This window comes from Ambystoma mexicanum, chromosome 11 (assembly GCF_040938575.1).
Source record: "Ambystoma mexicanum isolate Mex_15411 chromosome 11, UKY_AmexF1_1, whole genome shotgun sequence".
NCBI classification, from domain to species: Eukaryota; Metazoa; Chordata; class Amphibia; order Caudata; family Ambystomatidae; genus Ambystoma; species Ambystoma mexicanum.
The window spans coordinates 383,223,352-383,244,330 of NC_090934.1; the positions used below are offsets into that span (position 1 = coordinate 383,223,352).

Genomic DNA, 20,979 nt, shown 5'->3' on the forward strand with positions numbered 1-20,979 from the left:
CTGGAAGTACTCTGGGCGGTCAGTACATTTCAGTATCTGGGGATCAATATATACCATAATGTGGCAGAAAAGCATAGGCGCAACACAGAGGTAGCTATTGGAAAGAATGAGACGTGTATGCAATTCTGGGCCAGGTTACCCTTAGCAATGATGGGCCGGGGAGCAATGCTCAAGATGGTGGTTCTGCCCAGACTTCTACACTATTTTGTGAATATACCGTACCTGATTCTTAAGAGGTTCTTCACTAAACTGAGTAGCATGTGCAGGGATTTTTTGTGGCATGGCACGCGGAACAGAGTGGCGTTCTGGAAGTTACAGAACTTCCATGACAAAGGAGGGATAAAACTGCCCAATTATGAGGTGTATTATGTGGCTGGCCAATTGCAGTATGTCACCAAATGGCTTTCAGATGAAGAAACCTCGGAATCTAGCCTGTTTGGGCGAGATTGTGCACCATTTTACCTAAAAGAAATAATGTGGGTACCCAGGGTGGAAATGACGGGGCGCCCCAAGATGTTGTTATTGGGGTGGAAGATATGGCGTAGGGCATGCCAGATGATGGAGAGCCCATCCCCATGCTCTCCACAGGTTCCATTGGTTGTATTAACGGGGGCAGACATGCAGCTAAGAATGGCAATCAGGAGTCACTGGGAACCGGTTGGAGTGACAACAATGGGAGACATCTGGCGGGAGGGCTCTAGTATCACCTTCAAGGAACTGCAAGAAGAAACTGGGTTGCACGAGGGCCAGTACATCACATATTACAGAATGGTGCAGCGAATTAAGAGAACATGGCCTGAAACGGTGCTGGAGGGGGAACCAGATGCCACCATAGATATGATACATGACATAGCAGAAGGAGGTCATGATATTTCCAGAATATATGAAATGCTGATGTCTAAAGTGGGGAAGGAAGTCAGTTGAGGATGGATTGGGAAACAGAAGTGGGTGCCCCGATGGAAGATGGGATGTGGGAACAGGTGCAGGGGTATCATAAGAAGGTGTCAAGGAATGCGAGACTGAAACAGTCACAACTATATGTTACGCATAGGGCATACATGACACCTTGGAGGATATCGAGGTTTGAGAATGCAGGAAGGCAGGCATGCCCCAAATGTGATGAGGAGAATGTGGGCATGGTTCATATGTTCTGGTCATGCCCGGTCATTGAACGTTTCTGGAGTGCAGTAAAAGAGAAACTGGAGAAGAAAGGGGTTAAGATCATAGTGGACACAGTGTGGGCCTGTTTGTTGGGGGGTTCCCAAGATCACGGACGCTCAAGCATGTGAGTAAACTGAAGGACCTGGCTTATGTGCTTGCAAAAAGAAGAATAGCCATGGGTTGGAAGGCTTGCCATATGCCAAATGTGGAGGTGTGGTGGAGAGATTTACAAAAATGGGCGGAGGCGGAAACCAAGGTGTGGCAAGAGGCTAGTAATGCAGGCGGTGAGGAGGAGGCAGAGTCCCTGATAGCCTGGAAACTAATGATAGCTGAGCTGTTTGGGTCAATTGAGGACCCGGCAGATGCTATAGAAGGGGAGAACGTACCACAGGTTGCAGAATCAGAAGATCAAAACTGATAGACTCGTAGAGGGGGGAGGGAATGGGAAGTATGAAGCGGTTGTAGGTTGCACTGCTTGTTTGGTTTGCATTGTTTGTTGTGTGAATAAATCAATAAAAGAAAATAAAAAAATAAAAAATTCGAACTTGTCATAGACCATGCCCCATTAACATGGATGAGCCTCTGCAAAGACACCAATGCAAGAGTCATGCGCTGGTTCTTAGATTTACAGCCCTACTGTTATACCGTGGAGCAAAGGAAAGGAAAGGAACAGGGTAATGTGGACTTCCTTTACCGTTTTCCAATAGGTGCTGAGAGAACCAGTGTCATTAGGAGACGGGTATGTGATGAATCCAATGGAGTAATCACGGATTCCCCTGTGGTGAACTCCTGTCATGTGGCCAGGGCACGGCAGCCGCTCCCTGATCCTGACCCTGGGTGCAGTTATTTGAGGGAGGTTCACATGTGAGGAGACAACTACCGGGGAGATGTTTTGACTTCACTGGACAAGACGCAGTATCCCTTTTCCCATGATGAAAACACTCTAATACCAGAGTTCTTAATGGCCTATTGTCATTCTGGTCAGGACCCCACCTTTGACCCAACCCCACACAACTCGCACATAACACCTTTTGTTTCTGATGTGCCCTTATGTGCATCCCCTGAGAAAAACTATCCAAGACTTAAAAGTTCAATGACATCCATGGACTCCAACTCCCATAACCACTCAGGTACTGAGACGAGGAGGAGGATGAGGGAGTTTGTGCAAGGTGACAGGAGCTCGAAGTACAACGTGCAGGCTAGATGTTTTTCAAAGTCTTCCGTGAGCAGTACATTTCAAGATGGCAACCGCACTATTGGATCGAGCAGTGCAGGAGAAGACCTTGAACCCCAGGCAGAGGCTCACAAACACGAGGCACACAGACGTCTGTGGCGGAATGGAGCACGACGGGCAGTGGAGATGCTGTGAGCCACGCACGAGCTCCGGGAGGTTGGGCCAGTCGAAAAGGCAGCAGTCTCCAGCCCAGGCCGAAAAGAGTGCCGTTGTGTGACCTCAGCATGGTGCAGGATGCTGGAGGAATGGCAGCACACCCCAAAATGAAACGCGTGTGAAGGAGCCACACTGCAGAGGGGCGAGCAGCATCAGAGATGCTGGAAGGAACCAGTGAGGCTGCCCAAAGCAACTGAGGATCCGGGGCATTCTGACAAGCACACCAACAAACGTTTGAATGGTACAAAATTGCTGATGCAGTGAATACCCGAAGTTTGTTTGAATGCAGTCAAGACAAAGTACAAATTCAACACCCAATAAGAAGAATGTTTGAATGCAGACAAGGCAAAGTACAAAGGCAAACCCCAATCAAGTATAGATGCATGAGATGCCAGTGTAGGGGAAACGTTTGAGCAAGAATTACCATAGACAGATATACCAACCACCTCACGGTACATGATATTGTGGTATAGCCAAAGAACTGTGAATATAAAACCCATAAGAGTAGTCCTGGCAGGCGTGTACACTAGGCAGCTGAAATTATATGACGATTCCTGGCAGGGGAGTATACCAAATGATCTGCAAAGTTACAAGAAAGTCTACAGAAAGCCGGTTACAGAACTTATTGCTTAAACAAGAACTTTGCGAGTTCCTTGAAGACACAAAGGAGATGTTAGTTAAAGAGACATCTTTGCCATCCTTTTAAAGGAACCAGGGGAAGGGGACCACCCTCTGGATCCAAGGGTCTTTACCTTGGAGAACACTTGAGTTATTCTCATACTTTTGGTTTTGACACTTTTTGGCAAAATCAAGTTAAAGACATTTCCTTGCACCCTTTATTGTTTTGTTTATAGTTGTAAGGAAGGCATGGTATCAAATAGTGAAGACAGACACAAGTGAAGACAGACACAAGTGATCACAGTTCTAGGGTGTCTATTGAACTTCAATGGGTTGATTGAACGCCTATCTAATCCTAAATCTAAGAATGGAAGCAAGATACAACCATCAAAAAATAATAACACAGTCCTAGTGGAGTCACTGTCAAAATAAAGGGGCCTATACTAATAAACCTATTGCCAATCCTTACGTCTAAATACAAAATGTGTGGGACCACTTTGTCCTTTGGACTTCTGATACAATGATAAGTGACAGGTACTCTCCCTAGTTTCTCGCAGAATGCATCGGCGAATACCATAACTAGGTTGTTTAAATCTTCTTGCTTCTGTCTAGATAGTTCTTGGGGAATAAGTTCAGAATGGTCTATCTCCTCCGGTACCAGACAAGACAATATTGAGGTGGAGGCAGCGGAAGGATTTCTTTCCACTCCTTTAAGAGATTGGTAACAGTGGCTCTTTTGCTTCCTGTCAGGCTGGGATATTTTATAGGTACAGGTCCCTGTTGCTCTAGTACCTCAAATGGCCCATGCCACTTTGAGACAAGTTTATTTTCAGAGGTAGGCAAGAGGACTAATACCTTTTGTCCTACTGAAAAGGATCTTAAATTTACCTTTTTGTCACAGGTGGACTTCTGTTGGGCTTCAGCCTTTCCATGTGAGTGTAGACTAGTTTTCGACCTAGTTTCATATGGTCTTGTAATCGAGTAGCTGTTTGTGAGAGGGGAATAGGTGCCTCCTCTCTCTCTTCCCAGGTCTCCCGGAAAATGTCTAAGACATCTCTTGGTTCTCTACAGTAAAATAGTTCAAAAAGAGAGAAGCCAGTTGATGCCTGAGGGGACTTTCTCACTGCAAATAGGGCTCAATGGATGATGCTATCCCAAACCTTTCCATCCTCATCCACCAGTTTTCCCAAAATCATCTTAAGGGTTTTGTTAAATCTCTCTGCCAATCCGTCCGTTTGGGGTTAGGAAACGGTGGTTCTTAAGGGGGAAAATATGTAGTATTTCCTGGACTTCACCCACAAGTTCCGTCATAAAATTGGATCCCTGATCGGTTTGAATTTTCTTGGGGATACCAACCCTAGAAAAGAATGGGAGTAAGTGTTTTAAGGTTTGCTGGGTTGTATTTTTCCACATGGGGAAGGCCTCTGGGTATCAGGTAGCATTATCAATGCTCACAAGAATATATTTATTACCCAGTCTAGAGGTTTCCAACGGTCCAACAATATCCATCCCTATTCGGGAGAAAGGGATTTCTATGATCGGTAAGCGAGTTAGAGGGGCAGGTAAGGGAATATGTGTGTTGGTTTTCTGGCCTATTTCACATCTAAATGAAGTTCTTTATGTCAGCATGGATACCTTGCCAGTAGAATTTCCCACTGATGTGAGCTTGGGTTTTAGACTGTCCTAAATGTCGCTCTATAAAATCAGAATGTGCAATCTCTAGTACAATCTTACGATGGGTTTTGGGGATTACTAATTGAGTTTTACTTAGGCCTTCTCTGGAGGTTTCCGTTCTATATAGCAATCCCTGTTCCAGGAAAAAAAAGGGGCTCCCCTTTTCTAATTCTTCTCCCTCAGGAATGACTTACAAGAAAGCCTCTGCGAGTGTGGGATCATTTTGCTGGGCGAAGGCTAGATCAGGAAGGATGGTAGGTTCTTCTTCCCTTTTTGCCTCAGTGATGGGTGGTTCATCAGCCTCTTCAAAGCCTAAGCTACCTCTCTCAGTTTTTTCTGGTTTAGTTTCTTACTTTTAAAGAGGGGAAATAGAGCCCTCTCAAGAAATCCCGGGGCAATTTTGTCCCCACAATGTATTTCGAAAGGAGTTTCGCAATGGTTCTGTAAGAGAACCTTTACGTGTCCCCGGAAGTCGGGATCTATGATACCTGCTAGGACATCCAGATCAAACTTCCAGCTAGGCCAGATTTTGGGGCCAATCTTATATAATAACCCTCGGGGGTATTAAGACCAAGTCTGTGGGGATCATCCCTCTTTTCCCTGGAGGGATAGTAGCTTTCCTACTGCTACAAATATCAAAGCCTATGGATTCTTTCGTGATGGTTGAGGGATTTGAGGCTCTATGACTAGGTTTCTGGAATTTTAGGGTCCCCAGTTTGTCTCAATTGAGTCGCATCCCACTCTTGACACCACATGTAAGGAAAGCATGGTATCAAACAGTGAAGACAGACAAGTGATCACAGTTCAAGGGTGTTTATTGAACTTCAATGGGTTGGTTGAACGACCTATCTAATCCTAAATCTAAGGACAGGAGCAAGCTACGACTATCAAATAATAATAACGCAGTCCTATTGGAGTCTCTGTCAAAATAAAAGGGCCTATACTAATAAACATTTTGCCAATCCTTACTTCTAAATACAACATGTGTGGGACAACAATGTAGGCAAAAGAAAAGTGTTCAAGAAATAATATTTCAGGATAGTTGAGAAGGAGGCACGTTGGAGCTTCAAAGATACTCTGGCTTCTTGGCCACGAGGAAACAGTCCAAACCATAGGTATTAGCGCCTTCTGCCAAAGTCTCTTTCTCAATGACGGTCTCTTATTGCAGAGGGCCTGACGTAACAAACAAACACCAAAGTTCCTTTCTTATCAGGATTTTCACATTCACACGTTCGCAATTGGTCTCCCTTGTTCAGGCTCAGACCCCTTTAGCACAATGTTCATGATTGTTCTCCCTCGTTCAGGCTCGGACCACAGATTCCCCTCATTCGTGGCTCAGATCCCTTTGTATAAAAAACTGAAGACTTCCGATTGTACAATGGGTTTTGCTTAAACTGTCGCAGGACCACTTTGATTCACACCAATTCTTATTCTTTAACTTTAACTTTCGCGTCTGCAACTTCTTGGCTGAATATCTTACAGAGACCTTTGATTGGACACACAATTACGGTGCCGGACCACTCTGTCACGAATATTGTATCTTCTTTGCTATAGTTCAAATATCCAAAAATCCATCAGTGTCACGTTGAACATCCTGACACAGATGGCCCTTAGTTTTGTTGAGGCAGAGAAACTCCTTGTAGAGTTAGGTTGAGGTAGGATTTTTTTCCAACCCTTTCTTTATTTCATTGCAATAAAAGAATATGACCAAAAACATAATGCCACTGTGTTCGACTCTTACTCTTGATCCCTTCCAAGAGACAGAGATAAAATTCTGCATACAATGCAGAAGAAAAGGGAACAGGGACATGTGAAGCATCCGAAAAGAAAGCCAGACACAAAGTTGTCATGTTTTTGTTTAAAGACATTTTTATTAAACAAAAATAGGTTGAGAAAATGCCTCTCTGGCCCTATTCTAAAGATGAACTTCCCTACCTAGAAACCAAAAAACAAAGGATCTGTCTGTGTCAGGATCAGTAACTGAAAAGCCGTTATTGTGTTCAAAACGTCCTATCCTGTCCCTCACACTATGTGAGAAACCAGAAGGTGTATCACCCGCTAGTCCCCAGTGGTCTCTCTCTCAGGTGGCCAGGGCACAGCCAACGCATTTGGATCCAGTTCCTGGGGGGGAGGGGACCAGTGTGGCAGGATCACCTGGGTGAGGGGTCTTCGGGGTTTGGGAGTGGGACAAACGATGGTGAGACGCGGTATCCCCTTCCCTTTAACACCTTGACCCCTTCCTACCAGGTAGGATATTTAGGTACTCTATTCCCCCCTTTTACAACATGAAAACGTTCTCACGGACAGCCCGCTATGAGAGAAAACAGACTAACACCCGAGCAGTATACCTGACGTGTCCCAATACAATGGCCAGGCGAGGTCATCAATTACTGACCATCACACACACCGGACATCCATTAAGCTTCCCCACACGGATAAAAAGCAGAGCATGAGAGCACACCCTGAGCGAAGCAAAACACACGAGGAAAAAGCTGTTTTTGAGACAGCAGCTGAACGAGGGAGGAAAGTCAGTAAAACAGAAGGGGATCACAAAGAGGGAAGTTCCCTTGACCTTTTCAGCAAGGAACCGTTACTGTCCAGAAGCCTCGAGAGTAGAAGGCGTGAGATGAGGAAGCCAGGCTGAGGAATCCTGCACTGTGTGTCGGACATACCCGGGACCCTCCTGCGTCAATCAAGGCAGGGAGAATCATCAGCCACTGTGGTACCATCCTTGGCTCCAGGAATAAAGCAGCATCAGTGAAATTAACACAGCCGTTGAGTTGCGGAAACCGATACAAGACGGGTCTGTGTTGAAGCCAAGGTTGCAGGCAGCAACACTGTATGGCGGGCGCTAGCACAAACATTTTTAAAAAGTGTGTGATAAGAGATGCAAGTAAAGTTGAACTGCTGATGAGTGACTGAACTTTAAAATTGAGATACAATACGTTTTGACAGAGTGGTCCGGCAATGGGTGGGTGCTCAATTGAAAATCTCTGTAAGGTATCCAGCTGAGAAGTGGTAAAAGTGAAAGTGAGAAAAAGGTTGAGAAGAGAATGAGTAATTGTCAATTGTGATGGGAGGATAGCTCTGTGGCAACGCGCGGGTCTTGAAAGCAAGACCACGCTGAGCAAACACAGGTTTGAATACCGGACCCACGCTTGAAAGAAAAAAAAAAAGAGCGCTTAATAAATGAAACTAGCACCTAGATACCTACGGGTTATGTGCGCTTTAAATAAATGCAAAATAAAATAAAATTAAAATTAAAAATGTGGTCCTGCGACTGGTCAAGCAAAACCCTGCGCGCAGTCCAAAGTCTTTGATTTTGATGAGGCAGAGAAATTTGGTCCGAGTCAATTAAAGATTTTGTGCTAAAGTGGGTCTGAGCCAGGCAGAGGGGGACTCGGGGCGAACAGTAAAGCGAACAGTAAAGCACCCAAGAAGTTGTATATGTGAAATCCTAAGAAGAAAGAAACTTTAATGTTTGTCGTGTTGCTTCAGGCCCTCTGAAATGAGAGACTTTGAATGGCAAAGACACTTTGGCACAGAAGGCAGTGATGTTGAAGTTTTGAACTGCATCCTTGTGCTAGAGAAGCCAGAGAGTGTGCTTAGCTCGAGTGTGCAGCCTTGTCCCGTGCGGAAAACGTGGGGAAGGGGAGCCGAGGGCTTGAATATCCTGACATCATTTCTTGAACACTTTTCTTTTGCATAACATTGTTTCCCACACAATTTGTATTTAGAAGTAAGGATTTGCAATAGGTTTATTAGTATAGGCCCTTTTATTTTTACAGACTCGACTAGGACTGCGTTATTATTATTTGATGGTCGTAGCTTGCTCCCATCTTTAGATTTAGGATCAGATAGATGTTTTTCAAACCCAATTGCAGTACAATAAACAACCTTGAACTGTGATCCGTCGTGTCTGTCTTACTGTTTGATACCATGCCTTCCTTACATTCCACAGAGGGTCAAGCTCCCTGTTGCTACTGGTATCTCCCTTCATTAGAAACTAAATGATAGGACAAAGGCAATCCAACTCAGGATTTTTTAGGATCTTCGCTTCTCAGAGCACCAGGATTATGCATCTTCTCCATTAAGAGCACAAGAGCTTGTAACCTATATTTTTAAGCATTCCTGCAGAATCTCATATGAAACTGTATTGAATGCTTCAGATAGAGAGCTTGTGCACCCCTGATCTGGCTGCAGTCACAGGGCAGTAGTTTTGGAGGTACCAGAAAGTTTAAAATAGGTTTACAAATGGCCTTTTTTGATGCATCTACTTTGGGTTTTTCAAAAAAGCAGTAACAGAGGGGAGCTTTAAAGATTTATGGACTATGTCTCACTGCATGCAGTTATCATTAGAGGATAGAGATTCAGTATCAAGCAGAGGGAAGAACAATAGTGTTTGATTATAGGAAACAAACCAACAAAACAAATATTTTTTTGCTTTTTTTGGTCTATGAGGAAATTAGCTTTCGGTCTGCGGCCAGTAATCTTATTTTAATGATATCTGGATGAATGTCCTAGATTCCCATAACATGTTAGTTGTATCTACGTATTGTTACAACTACTTGCTAGTTATTTTGCCAAATCCTTTTCTTTCCCTTCTTAAACACCCTTCTTTATATTTTGATCAGATTAGATCTCCCAAAGTCGTCTCTAAATGTATGGTACACTCACAGAGTGCATGAAACATCTTCACAAGTGTGTCAGTGTTCTGGTTTTGTTAAAATGTGGCCAGGATACCTAAAGAACATAATAGACTTTAAGGCACGATGGTTTGCACTTAATAAATCATTATTGGTCTCTGGATTTTTGAGACAACATGAAAAAGTTGGTGAATGATCGCAGAGTCGTGAGAGGAAAGCATGCACTGTACCTGGGATCATTTCGTGCAGGGTTTTCTTCATCCCAAGCTGCACACACGATGTTGCTGAAGCCTCCAGACATGTCACCTGAACAGGAACAAGGTATGACCGTTACAAGACAACACATTTACAAAAAAGTATAGTTGAGCTCTAGGGCAGTCATGGATTTCATCAAATGGTATGAAAGAGAATACTTTCAAAGTGAAACCCCAAAACATCCCTCATATGAATATTCGGTGAACCCTCACAGTAGATGTACATAATTTAACTTCCTCCATATTTTGGTGTGGCAGCCATTTGGACATTTTCCATAGATGGAGTTGTGTCTAAGTGTAAACATTTTGTTTTCAGAAATCAGAAGGTTAAAACACTATGTCTTAGCCATCCATAAAGCAGGACATTATCTCAATAGGTAGCAGCACCCCTCTTTTAGTGGGCATGGCATCTCTACCTATAAAAGGAGTTGCAGCCCGCTCATCAAGGTGGCATCATGGGGCACCAGTCAGTCTCTTTGGCAGCTATTCCACACCCAAAGCAGTCATATCTCTTTTCAGAAACAGCTCATAATCAGGGAATATGAGGCAAAAACATTTCTTTTTGGGTTGTAGAACCTCATTCATAACAATGGACCTTTGGGCAGGACTGGTTGCCATTAGGGGCAGCAACTCCCGACTCATAAAGGGGCGACTAGTAGACAGAGATTGCTTTCTTTAATGGGCCTTAGTGATAAAGGGTAACTGTAGAGCACAAGCAATCTCTTTAGAAGTTGTATGCCACCTGTTCATATTAGGGGACTATGGGTTATTAGACAGGAATCACTCTCAGTGAAGCAGCTGCTTCCGCCCCATAGCTGCGAACTAAAGAATAGAAAGATATTGTTTTTCTGGCAGATGCAACTAACACACATATAATATCATTTTTTATATAGCACCTAATGCAAGATTCCTCTTGCTTCAAATTGCTGTAATATTGGTAGTATTACCCAATGTAATGGTATTTGATGTATTGACTTTGGAAGGGTGAAGGCCTGAATTGGCCCCTGTGGGAGTAACATTTGTGAAGTGCAGACTGGTCCCAGGTCTAAAAAGGACACTTAACGTGTGAACTATCTTCCTAGAGCAGGATTCACTCTCTTTATGGAAGCAGGGCTAGGTGCAGGGATAGCTCTCTTTGGAGTGCCCGGTATATTGTCCCAACAGGCAATAGTGAATGACGTTCCCAAAATTCCTGTCTTGTAAGTACTACTTTTTTTTGTAGAACAACGATCAGAAAGTAACAACAGGGTGACATATGCTAGGCTTAAGCAAACGCATAAATGATTAAACCAGGGAAGCGACATCCTGCTCAAAATGAAGTATTAAAGGACCGGATGTGCGCCCTTTTGTGAGCAAGTGCATACTGCTCGTAACAGGGAACTATTGGTCAAGAATGACTCTCAATATAAGCGTGTCATGCATAACATGGGAGATTAGGAGGAAGGAATTACTTTCATTATGGACAGCTGTTCCACGCCAAGCACCTTTTTTAAATTATTATTAACGTGTCATTTGGTTATAGATTAACCTTATACACATACAAATAAACACACATACAAAATGTATTATATATAGATTATACATGTACATATATTAATAATACCTATAACTCATAACAATTCTTTGTTAAAAAGACACATTAAGGCAATATATACTCTTCCTAATTGCTCTCAGATGTAACAGTATATACAAATGAATGCTTCAAAGTCATACCATATACTGCATTCAGTGTTGATTTCCTCTTTTTTAATCTTATTATTTATACACTCACAAATGTGTTCATGGCCAGTGAACACTCAACTGTTTGCCATTCATACAGCAAATCCCAAACTGCTACACGTGCGCAGTCCTGTAGATTAAGTATGAATTTCTTAAAAAATAATATCCTTTCAACAAATAATCCGGGACAGTACAAATTAAGATATTTCAAGGTTTCCTTCTCCTCATCACTGACAGAATCTACAGAACCTTTTTGGTTTAGGCTGTCCCAATTGCGTAACAATTGTTTCCAATTTAGGGTATTTAATTGAAATTTAAAAAATATACATCCATATTTTTTATTTGGAAAGTGTGTTATGTATTGTTGTACATCAGCAAACCGCTGCATGGATTTTCTATATTCCTCCAAAGAGTATCTAGCCATAACTAAAAACCAGTGATTTAGTCAGTCAGTCCCATTGGTTTGCTTTCTCTTTTAAGTTCTTTATATTAACCTCTAATAAACATTCTTCATCATACCTGAAATCAATCAGATCGAGAAAAAAAAGATTATCCATTATAAATGCCCCTCTGTTTTGGGCTCCTTAGTAGTATTGCTTGTTTTAGTAAATATTTAATATCACCACTAGCAGCCTGCATTATCTTTAAAAAGAGTACCCTCTTCTAATTTTCAACATTGTACAAGTGCAACGAGCCAGAATTCTGTGCTTATTTCCACCAATGGCGAATTTCTGGTGAGATCGGAGACTGATGCCAGAATTTCCCCTCAATAATATTTAATGTTTTCTCAAAGTTTGGAGTTAACAACTATAAACCGTACAATATACATGCAAAACAAGGGGGGGGGGTCTGGGAAACTCTCTACCAGCAAAAACACAGCCCATTCACTTGTTCTTGGGTGGATGGCCCCTGGGAGAGTCTCAACCAAGTCTTTATCTCACTGTTCTTTTCACAGAGAAAAAATGTCCCCACATATCAGTCTTTGTCCTGCCCAGGGGCAGTCCAGCACCGAAATGCTAGGCAATTCTCCTCTAAACAGGGGTACCACAGCAACCCCATACACGTGTTTCAGCCTTGTTGGGCATCATCAGTGAGGTGAAGCTGTGCCTCTCTAAGAACAGTGAGCAAGGGGTCCACGTCTGGATCGCCCTGGTAACTTAGGGTGAGACCCAAAGTTAATTTATGCAAAACATATTGCCTAGTATTTCGGTGCTGGACTGCCCCTCAGCAGGACAAAGACTGATATGCAGGGACATTTCTTTTCTGTGAAAGGGACAGTGAGCTAAAGACTTGGTAGAGTTTCTCCCAGAGGTTATTCACCCAAGAACAGGTCATTGGGCTGTGTTTGTGCTGGTAGAGAGATTCCCAGACCCCCCCCCCTCGTTTTGCATACAATATACATGGTACACATTTTTGCTCATATACAGGGGTCAAGTCCTAAAAAAAGAAGTGGGGGGACTCATTAGCATAGCCAACAGGAAGTGAAGTCACCTGAATTGATGTCATCGGGAGTGGCATCGTCGGATGTGACATTGCCAGGTGTGACATCAGTTGCACTGTGTGCTTGTTATGGCGTACTACACAAATCTGGCCAAAGTAGCCTGCAGAGAAAACATTAGTTGACACAGACTCTGTTCTGTTTCACTCAAACCCCAAAAAGGATAACTTATGCGTACCAGCCATATGTCACAATTGTAAAATAGATCAGCACTCTTTATATGGTCGATATGAAATCTGAGCTGGAAGGCTGATTCTCTCTAGCAGTCACCAAGCTGCACTGAGACCGAGGTTCGATCTATTGAGCACTTGCCATAATAACACAATTTATAGCTTGCTAAAGAGTGCAATACAAATCAGGTTCCCTCAAACATAGGCAGTGAAAACTGGATGCACCAACACCAGGATCCTGAGGCGTATTACTCTTCTTCTGGATGATCAGGATGTTCTAAAGAAGTAAGAGCACTGTGATGAGGAGCTGCATAAATGGCAGGCCAAGGAGGTTACCCAGGGCTCCCTTGCCACATGCAGGTACTACAAACACAGAGAACCCTTTATTGACTTATACAATGTCCTTTCTTACTGTCAATTAGGAACTTGTCAGAATCATAATGCTACATCTATACCTAACGAAATGTATTCTTTCTATTCACAGAGCCCACAACTGCAATCAGTTGCTTCGGGTAGTTTTAGCAGAAAGTTACATTGCTAGCCATCTTTGCCAAAACAATTGTTGTTTGTCTGTAATTTAATGTTCAGTTTCTCATTTAACCTCAGGGCCTACAACATTTGAACTTGCCACTATCTATTGGCAGATTAGAAATGGCTTTCATAGTGGGGCGAGTGACATTTAGGTCTGTCTAGCAAGAAATGTGTAACTGGCATTCACTTCACCTGCCAAAATAATTGTCTTTATCTGTAACATAGTGAACCGTTTTCTCTGGTAAACGCAGAGCCCAACATTTCAATCAGTTGATTAAGGAATGTTATGGATCAAATCACTTTGCAGTGTCCCCATATTTAGTTCTCATGCCAGCAGTTACTAATTTACTGACCGTCAAATACACAGCATACCCCATCCAATACACTGTTAAAGCTATTGTTATAGTGCATATCAGCTCTGCCAAAGCATGTTATCTTTCTGGAATGTAATGTGCCTGAAATGTAACACAGATGATCACATAATGTTCAGACTACAATCTACCCAAATCCCAATTACCTGTAGCATTTTGTGACCATGACAATGTCAGTCAGGCACTACAAAAATAGAGCATACAGTGCTGTAAACCAAGCACCAGAAAGGTACTACATGAAACACACATCTGTGAAAAGTGCCCCCCTCCTGGGCCTGCCCCCCTTCAAGTCAGTGCCACAGAACAAAGATAGAAACAAATTCAATTAAAGGAATGGTGGAGCAATGCATACTTGATCTAAAGCAGACACAGGCTGCACCACCGTGGTTTAAACAAAAAATATCTAAATGAATTTTGCAGTGTTTTACACAAAAATATGAATTAATGATTTCAACATCACCGCCTAAAAAATGTCTCGCAACTACCATTACCTTCTGGTCATCTAAGTCTTAGTGAACATTTTTTCATACCATGTAAAAATTGGGATTTTGCCCGCAGCTCCTGATGAAGAAACTATAGGAAACATGGACACAAAATGTCCCAGAAAAAGCAGGAAACCTGCTGATCAAGAGGAAGTCTGGGCATTAGGATCCCAAGGACTTCATCCCAGAGACAGCCAGTGCATACTGACACCACTGCAGCCCCATTTTAAAAAAGCATCCTAGGGTGGAGTAGTAGTCTTGCCCACACAATATTGCATGGGCATTTACCATGCCGAGCTTGGCACGCAGCCCATCCCCTCCACACAACACAATCGCATGAAACGGGGCAGTGCACTCTCCCAGGCCCCCACGCTACTTCACGGTTTCCTGGAAGGTGTGAGCTTCCCTCTTCCACTCCCCCCTCCAACCCTGCACTTCCATGTCCCTCTGCACCCTGCACGACACTCAGGACATGGACACTGCCGCACAGCTAGAAAACCAGCACACCCTGCACACCTGAAGAGGTGGAAATGGGGCAACAGGAATCACAAATTCCAGTAAATCGTGCCTATGTTCCAACAAGGCATACATTTGGCGCAAGAGAAAGTTTGCTGGAGCAAGTTTGCTTTTTTAAAGAATTTCCCATTAAAGTTGTTCTCAAAGTTTAACGCCTTCTTAAGGAAATATCTTCCATTTCACTTTCTCATTTTTTTGGCCATACTGTTTGTTTTTTTGCATTCCAGGGACGTGCGCATAAAGATGTATGTTTTTGTGCGAATCTTAGCTGTTGGGCACAATTTACAGCACTGCCAACTAGCGAACACTGCATATGTAATACTTTGTGAATCTCAATATGTAAGCTAAATGAAATGGCGACAGTCCCAATTTGCCTGTGCCACAAATTGCAGCCACAAATGGCAATGCAGGTGAATCAGGCACCTGGTATTTAAAATGTAAGTACTAAGAGAGAATTTAGTTGTGATTTGTGATATTTGCGGCTTCAATGTTAAATCATTACTAATAAAGAGCTATCACTGCAGAATTTATAATAAACACCATCAAAACCCTATCATTTCCTTAATTCCTCGGCATAAAAACTCGTTTAACAATGTGGGGATTTGTACAGTCTTTCAATATTAAAGCGCCCAATGCAGCCGGAGATGTTGAATAGGAGCTGTAGCTGAGAACAGCAGTGATTCCTTCAAACATAGCGGCCTCTAAATCCTCAAAGAAGAAATATACCATTCTGAAAACATAGACCCAAGTCACACGCACCTTGAGAGGGTCACATGTACACAAAGAGCCTGTGCGCTTCTTTACTGTGCAGTAATGGCGTTGCGGTTCAAGACCAATGCCACAAGCCCACAATCGCATTGCAATGCACAGTTAACATGTGCCCCCATCCTAGCAAAGAGGCATGCGCACCATCTGAGCACTAGGACCCCAGTATTTTATCCCTGGTCAAGAAGTCAGTGTACTCCTCGACTGCTCCAGCCACAATATAAAAAGCGTCCGGTGTACTGTAGAGGCAGTCTGGGCCTTTCAATTAGACGGGAGACCAGGGTCACCAGCCTACTCTTTGCACTTTTCCAGCCAGTTACAGAGATGGCGTGACTGAGACTCGCTTTCACTTACCAAGTAAGAGGAGGCCATACACAGACAGGTCTGCGCTCTGCTTCTTCTGTCTTGGCCCTCGGGAGTCGGGAATGTTGGCTGAGATGCATGCAGGCTCAACTAGGCCAAAGCCAAACACACCCTGTAAAACTGCAGGGCCTACGCTGGTAATCTGCAATGCCATGGACGGCACACATGGCATAAAGTGAAGACAGCTCAGCTATGGCTCGTGTCGTGTGCCACTGCGCCCACACCAGCCAGTGTTAACACATTTCATTGGCCGATAGACAGCCAATGAAATTCAAATAAATGCAATAATTTCTTTATGCAGATCCAGGCTGCAACCGGCCTGTCTGCTATTTGATACAATGGCCCTCATCACAAGGTTGGCGGAATGGGTTTACCGGCACCAGTAAAGGTGCCAGTGCCAGTAAACCCATTCTGCCCTACCACGAGGTCTCCTCGCGGCACCCGCAATGGGCGCCTGGAAAAACCAGGCGTCCATACCGGGTCCCACGAGGACACCAGGGAGCTAACAACGAGCCCGTTATTAACGGGCCCGTTGTTAGCTCCATCCCCAGGCTCAATGGGAATGGGGATGGACCGGGTCCGGGTTCCTCGGACGAGGAATTACCGAGCCCGCCAAGGTCGCGATGGCCCGGTAAGTCCTCATTTGAGGAACCTGGGCCCAGATTGTGGTAAGGAGGCAACCATGCCGCCAAAAGCGGCATGGCTACCTCCAACCTCCTGATGAGGGCCAATGTCTGTACACGTTTCTTTCATCAGGATTTCTGGTGTAGTGGTGAAGAGCCCGATCCTGACGACCATGGTTCAAATCCCAAGAACGGCATGAATTCAGAAACTCAGCACTCAGCCTTTGTTTTTTATAGACAGCCTCTAAAATACCCAGGGGGGACAGCGTCCACCCTCTGAAAATAGTGGGTGGATGCTGTCCACCCGCGTGCACCCTCTACTTGAGCCCTGCTTATACATATTTTGAGCATTGAATAAGGTAGTAACCTCCTATTTTACATTCAATGCTACACAAAAGGGATCCTAAAGCCACAGTTTTTTTAAGGCGCTTGGCTATTAGGTTATTATCCATTCTTCCTAGAAAAAACTCCAGTCCCAGGTATTTAAACTCTGGGACCACTTCCAGAGAATTATTAGAGAGATACCAAGTAAAGTTGCCACTACGTTGGGGTGTCTTTCTTGGGGTAAATGAAACAATTACTTACCTGTGTAAATGTTCTTTCGACTGGATGTTTCTCCCACGTATTCCTCATCTGAAATGTTTGCAAGTCTGCTTGCAGCTTCAGAAATATTTTTCATACTATTGGGTGCTGTGTGTCGATGAGTCATGGCCCTCGACGGCCTCCATCCTGTCCTTGGCTGTGATGTTGATGCTGCTATAAGTAGCTCGCGCAGCGCCCGTTTCCTCAGTTCTAGTTTTTTCCTCCTTATGCTCAGCAGTCTTAAAGGTATGACCCAGACTTTGAAAGAGAGGAAGGTGTAAAAGTACAGACGTTCTCAGTACAGATAGAGGGGTAGGATGGGAGGGTGTATTCCTCATCTTTAAAAGGAGGAGCTGGGAACAGAGAATGTATTGCTGATTAATGCTGTGAAGTACAGCCTTGCCAAATATTGCATCCTGATAGGTCATAGAATCCAGGCAATCGTATTTGCTGAAAGTGTACAACAAGGACCAAGTTGCCACACTACAAATGTCTTGTACGGACATCCCTCTCTGAAGAGCCGAAGAATTAGCCACTCCTCAGGTGGAATGTGCTTTTAAACCAATAGGCAGATCTTTGCCAGCCAATGTAAAGCATTCCAAAATACATACAATTATCCAGCGAGAGATGGTTTGTTTGCTGACAGCTTGTCCCAATTTGTGTCCTGAATAGCCCTCAAAGAGCTGGTATTCTTGCCTGATTTTAGACATTCTAGAAACATAGAAGCTCAAGGCCCTCTTAGGGGATAAGCAATGTAATCTTTCTTCCTCTTTGGAGGGATGTGGAGGAGGATAAAAACCAGTCAACACAATTCTTTGAGCTAAATGGAACTTTGATATCACTTTCTGTAAGAAAGAAGGACGTACTCTAAAAACCACCTTATCTTTAAAGAAGGTAGTAAAGGGGCCCGCTCTCCCCATTGCTCTTCGCAATGGCAATGGAACCATGTGCCGCGCGGTTCAGGCAGGATGCGGAAATCAGGTGAATGAAGTTTGGCCAGACGATCCCTAAAATCGCGATATATGCCGATGACATTAAGCTTTTCATGAGAGACCCTGAAGTAACGATGCCCCAAGCACTGTCACAATTACAGGAATTCCGAGAGGTCTCCGGGTTCGCCATTAATTTCTCCAAATCTAAGGCTATGAACATCACGGAGAAGAGGGAAGTGATCGAGAAACTGGAGAAGAACTTTCTGGTGCCCTGGGTGGAGGAATCACTAGAGTATCTGGAGATTCGCCTAACGTGCAATCTAAACAAACTATACAAGGCAAACATAATCCCCCTATGGAAACAGTTGCAGGAAGATATGCTCAAATGGGAAGCTCAGGAATTGTTGTGGTTCGCCCGAATCACGGCAGTAAAAATGACTATTCTCCCCTGTCTCCTCTACGTGGTGGGAGCCATCCTGGTGACTATTACCCCAGCCAAGATCAAAGAGCTGCAGAACGCAATCTTCAAGTTTATTTGGCAAGGGAAGAAACCAAGGATCCAGAAACGCATCTTGACGCGCCCACCACTCCTCGGAGGCTTGGGAGTACCGGACATGGACGGATACATACTGGCAGTGCAGCTGGCCCCTATGTTAAGGTGGGCAAACCCTGAAAACCACAAAGGCTGGTGTCGAATTGAGCAAGCTGCCACGTCCACCCCTCTAAAAGCTCTGTTAAGTCTGAAAACCGGGTATCGGGAGAAGGTGGTCCCCTACTGGAGACGACCAAATGGTCCCTGCTTAACTGGGATAAAGCCTAGAAAAGGAAGGGAATCCCACGAGGGCTAGGCCCCCGCACACCGCTTATGCACAACCTGGACTTCTCACTGGGCCTCCAAAAAAAATTCGGGGAAGGATAGACAGGTGCCGACACAATGACTCTGCAGGACTTATATAACAATGGCTCCCCACTGCTCTTCACAGAATGCCAGCAGAAATTCGGCCTGGAAGAAAAAGAACGTTATATATACACACAGATAAGGCACTGGATAACTCACCCAACAGTGAAGCAGGCGGGCACGAGGACTCCGTCAGGTCTTGAACTGACCCTACTGGAGGGCCAGACGTCAAAAGGGAGTGACCAGACTCTACAGATTACTCACCAAGGCACAGCCGGAGGACGTGCTCCCATATAAAGAGAGCTGGGAAAGGGACTTGGAAGTACCCATAACCGAGCAGGAATGGAATCAAATCTGGGCAAGAGCACATGGAACCTCCAGATGCACCACGATAAACCAGAAAACACTCGAAGACTAGCTAACGACTTTCGCCCTGAAGAGCAAAAATGCAGGCGACACACAGCATCTTGTCTGACAATAAGGGCCTGTTCTCGGGAAATGTATCAATGCTTTGTTTTTGTATGCCTTCCATTAATAAATAAAGTTGGTTAAAAAAAAAAAGGTAGTAAAGGGTGGTTAAGAAGAAAGAGCCTGAAGCTCACTGACGCTGCAAGCTGATGTAATCGCAGTCAGAAAAATAGTCTTAAGGGTTAACATTCTGAGGGGACAGGAATGTAAGGATTCAAAAGGAGCCCCCATTAGGTACCTCAACAGCAAATTCAAATCCCAACCTGGTACAATAAATTCAACCGGGGGAAAGATGTTTGTTAGTCCCTTTAAGAACTGAATTACAGTAGGGACTTTGAAATAGTCCTGCAAACGCTTGAAAATGGAAAGTGCCGCTACATAGCCCTTTATGGTACAAACCTGAAGCCCCTGATGGGCCAGATGTAGCAAAAAAGATAATACAGAAGAAGTTTTGCATGTAAAAGGATCAATACTCTTATTCCTGCACCAGCTACAAAATGTAATCCAACGGCAGCGGTATAGAGATCTGGCCGAAAGCAAAACGTCCATTACATCTTCTGGAAGGTTCCAATCTGTGTATATAATCCTTGCAGAAACCAGGCGTGAAGGTTCAGAGTACTGCGAGTGGTCAGCAATGAAAGGCAGGCCCAAAGTTGTAATGATCTCAACATTAGCCATGTTTATTAAAAGAAAAGGGGTTTGGAAAAAGGCCTATCTTTCTCTATCCAAAAGAGGGTTTCCCTTCCTATAAAACTAAGATTAAAGCAAATTGACCTTGTGTTAAAAAAACATCTGACCCTCACACTAACATAGAGAATCAAAAGATATAAGGGAAATGTTTTTGTTTTCCCCTCAACAAAAATGTCCAATATATATAATTTCAACAAAACAAACCTTGTGTCCAGGGTTTGCTCTCTTCCCCTGAACTGTTACAGGAAAAGTGCTTAGTATGTTCTATTTCACCAAAGTTCTATTAAAAGCACTGAAAAAGTCTCCATCACTTAATGTTCTCCTCAGAATGCCAAAGCAAATGTCCTTTGCAAATGTCCTATATACCAAAAGAAAGTCTTATGATTTTCAGGACGACCAAACAAATATCCTTTCCACACACTGGTTGGAATTTAGCGAGAACAAGTCTTTCCTAATGTACAGGATGGCAAAGCAAATGATCAGACTCAACAAGGGTTTGACATGACAAAGTATCTCTTTAACACAAGATTGGATTTCCTGGTATACTCCCCTGCAGGAACTCCTCAACTGAATAGATATTCTGGTTTACTCTCCTGCCAGAAATATCTCCCTTTTGGTCCTTGATGTG

General features: G+C 43.8%; 1 protein-coding gene across 1 annotated transcript in view; it reads right to left on the reverse strand.

The window, feature by feature from the left end:
• The window catches only part of AGBL2 (AGBL carboxypeptidase 2), a 2,805,139-nt gene that overhangs the window by 810,626 nt on the left and 1,973,534 nt on the right, over positions 1-20,979 (reverse strand). The window contains exon 17 of the mRNA XM_069623090.1: positions 9,720-9,795. Within this exon, the coding sequence (XP_069479191.1) occupies positions 9,720-9,795 (76 nt within the window). The remainder of the gene's footprint in view (positions 1-9,719; positions 9,796-20,979) is intronic.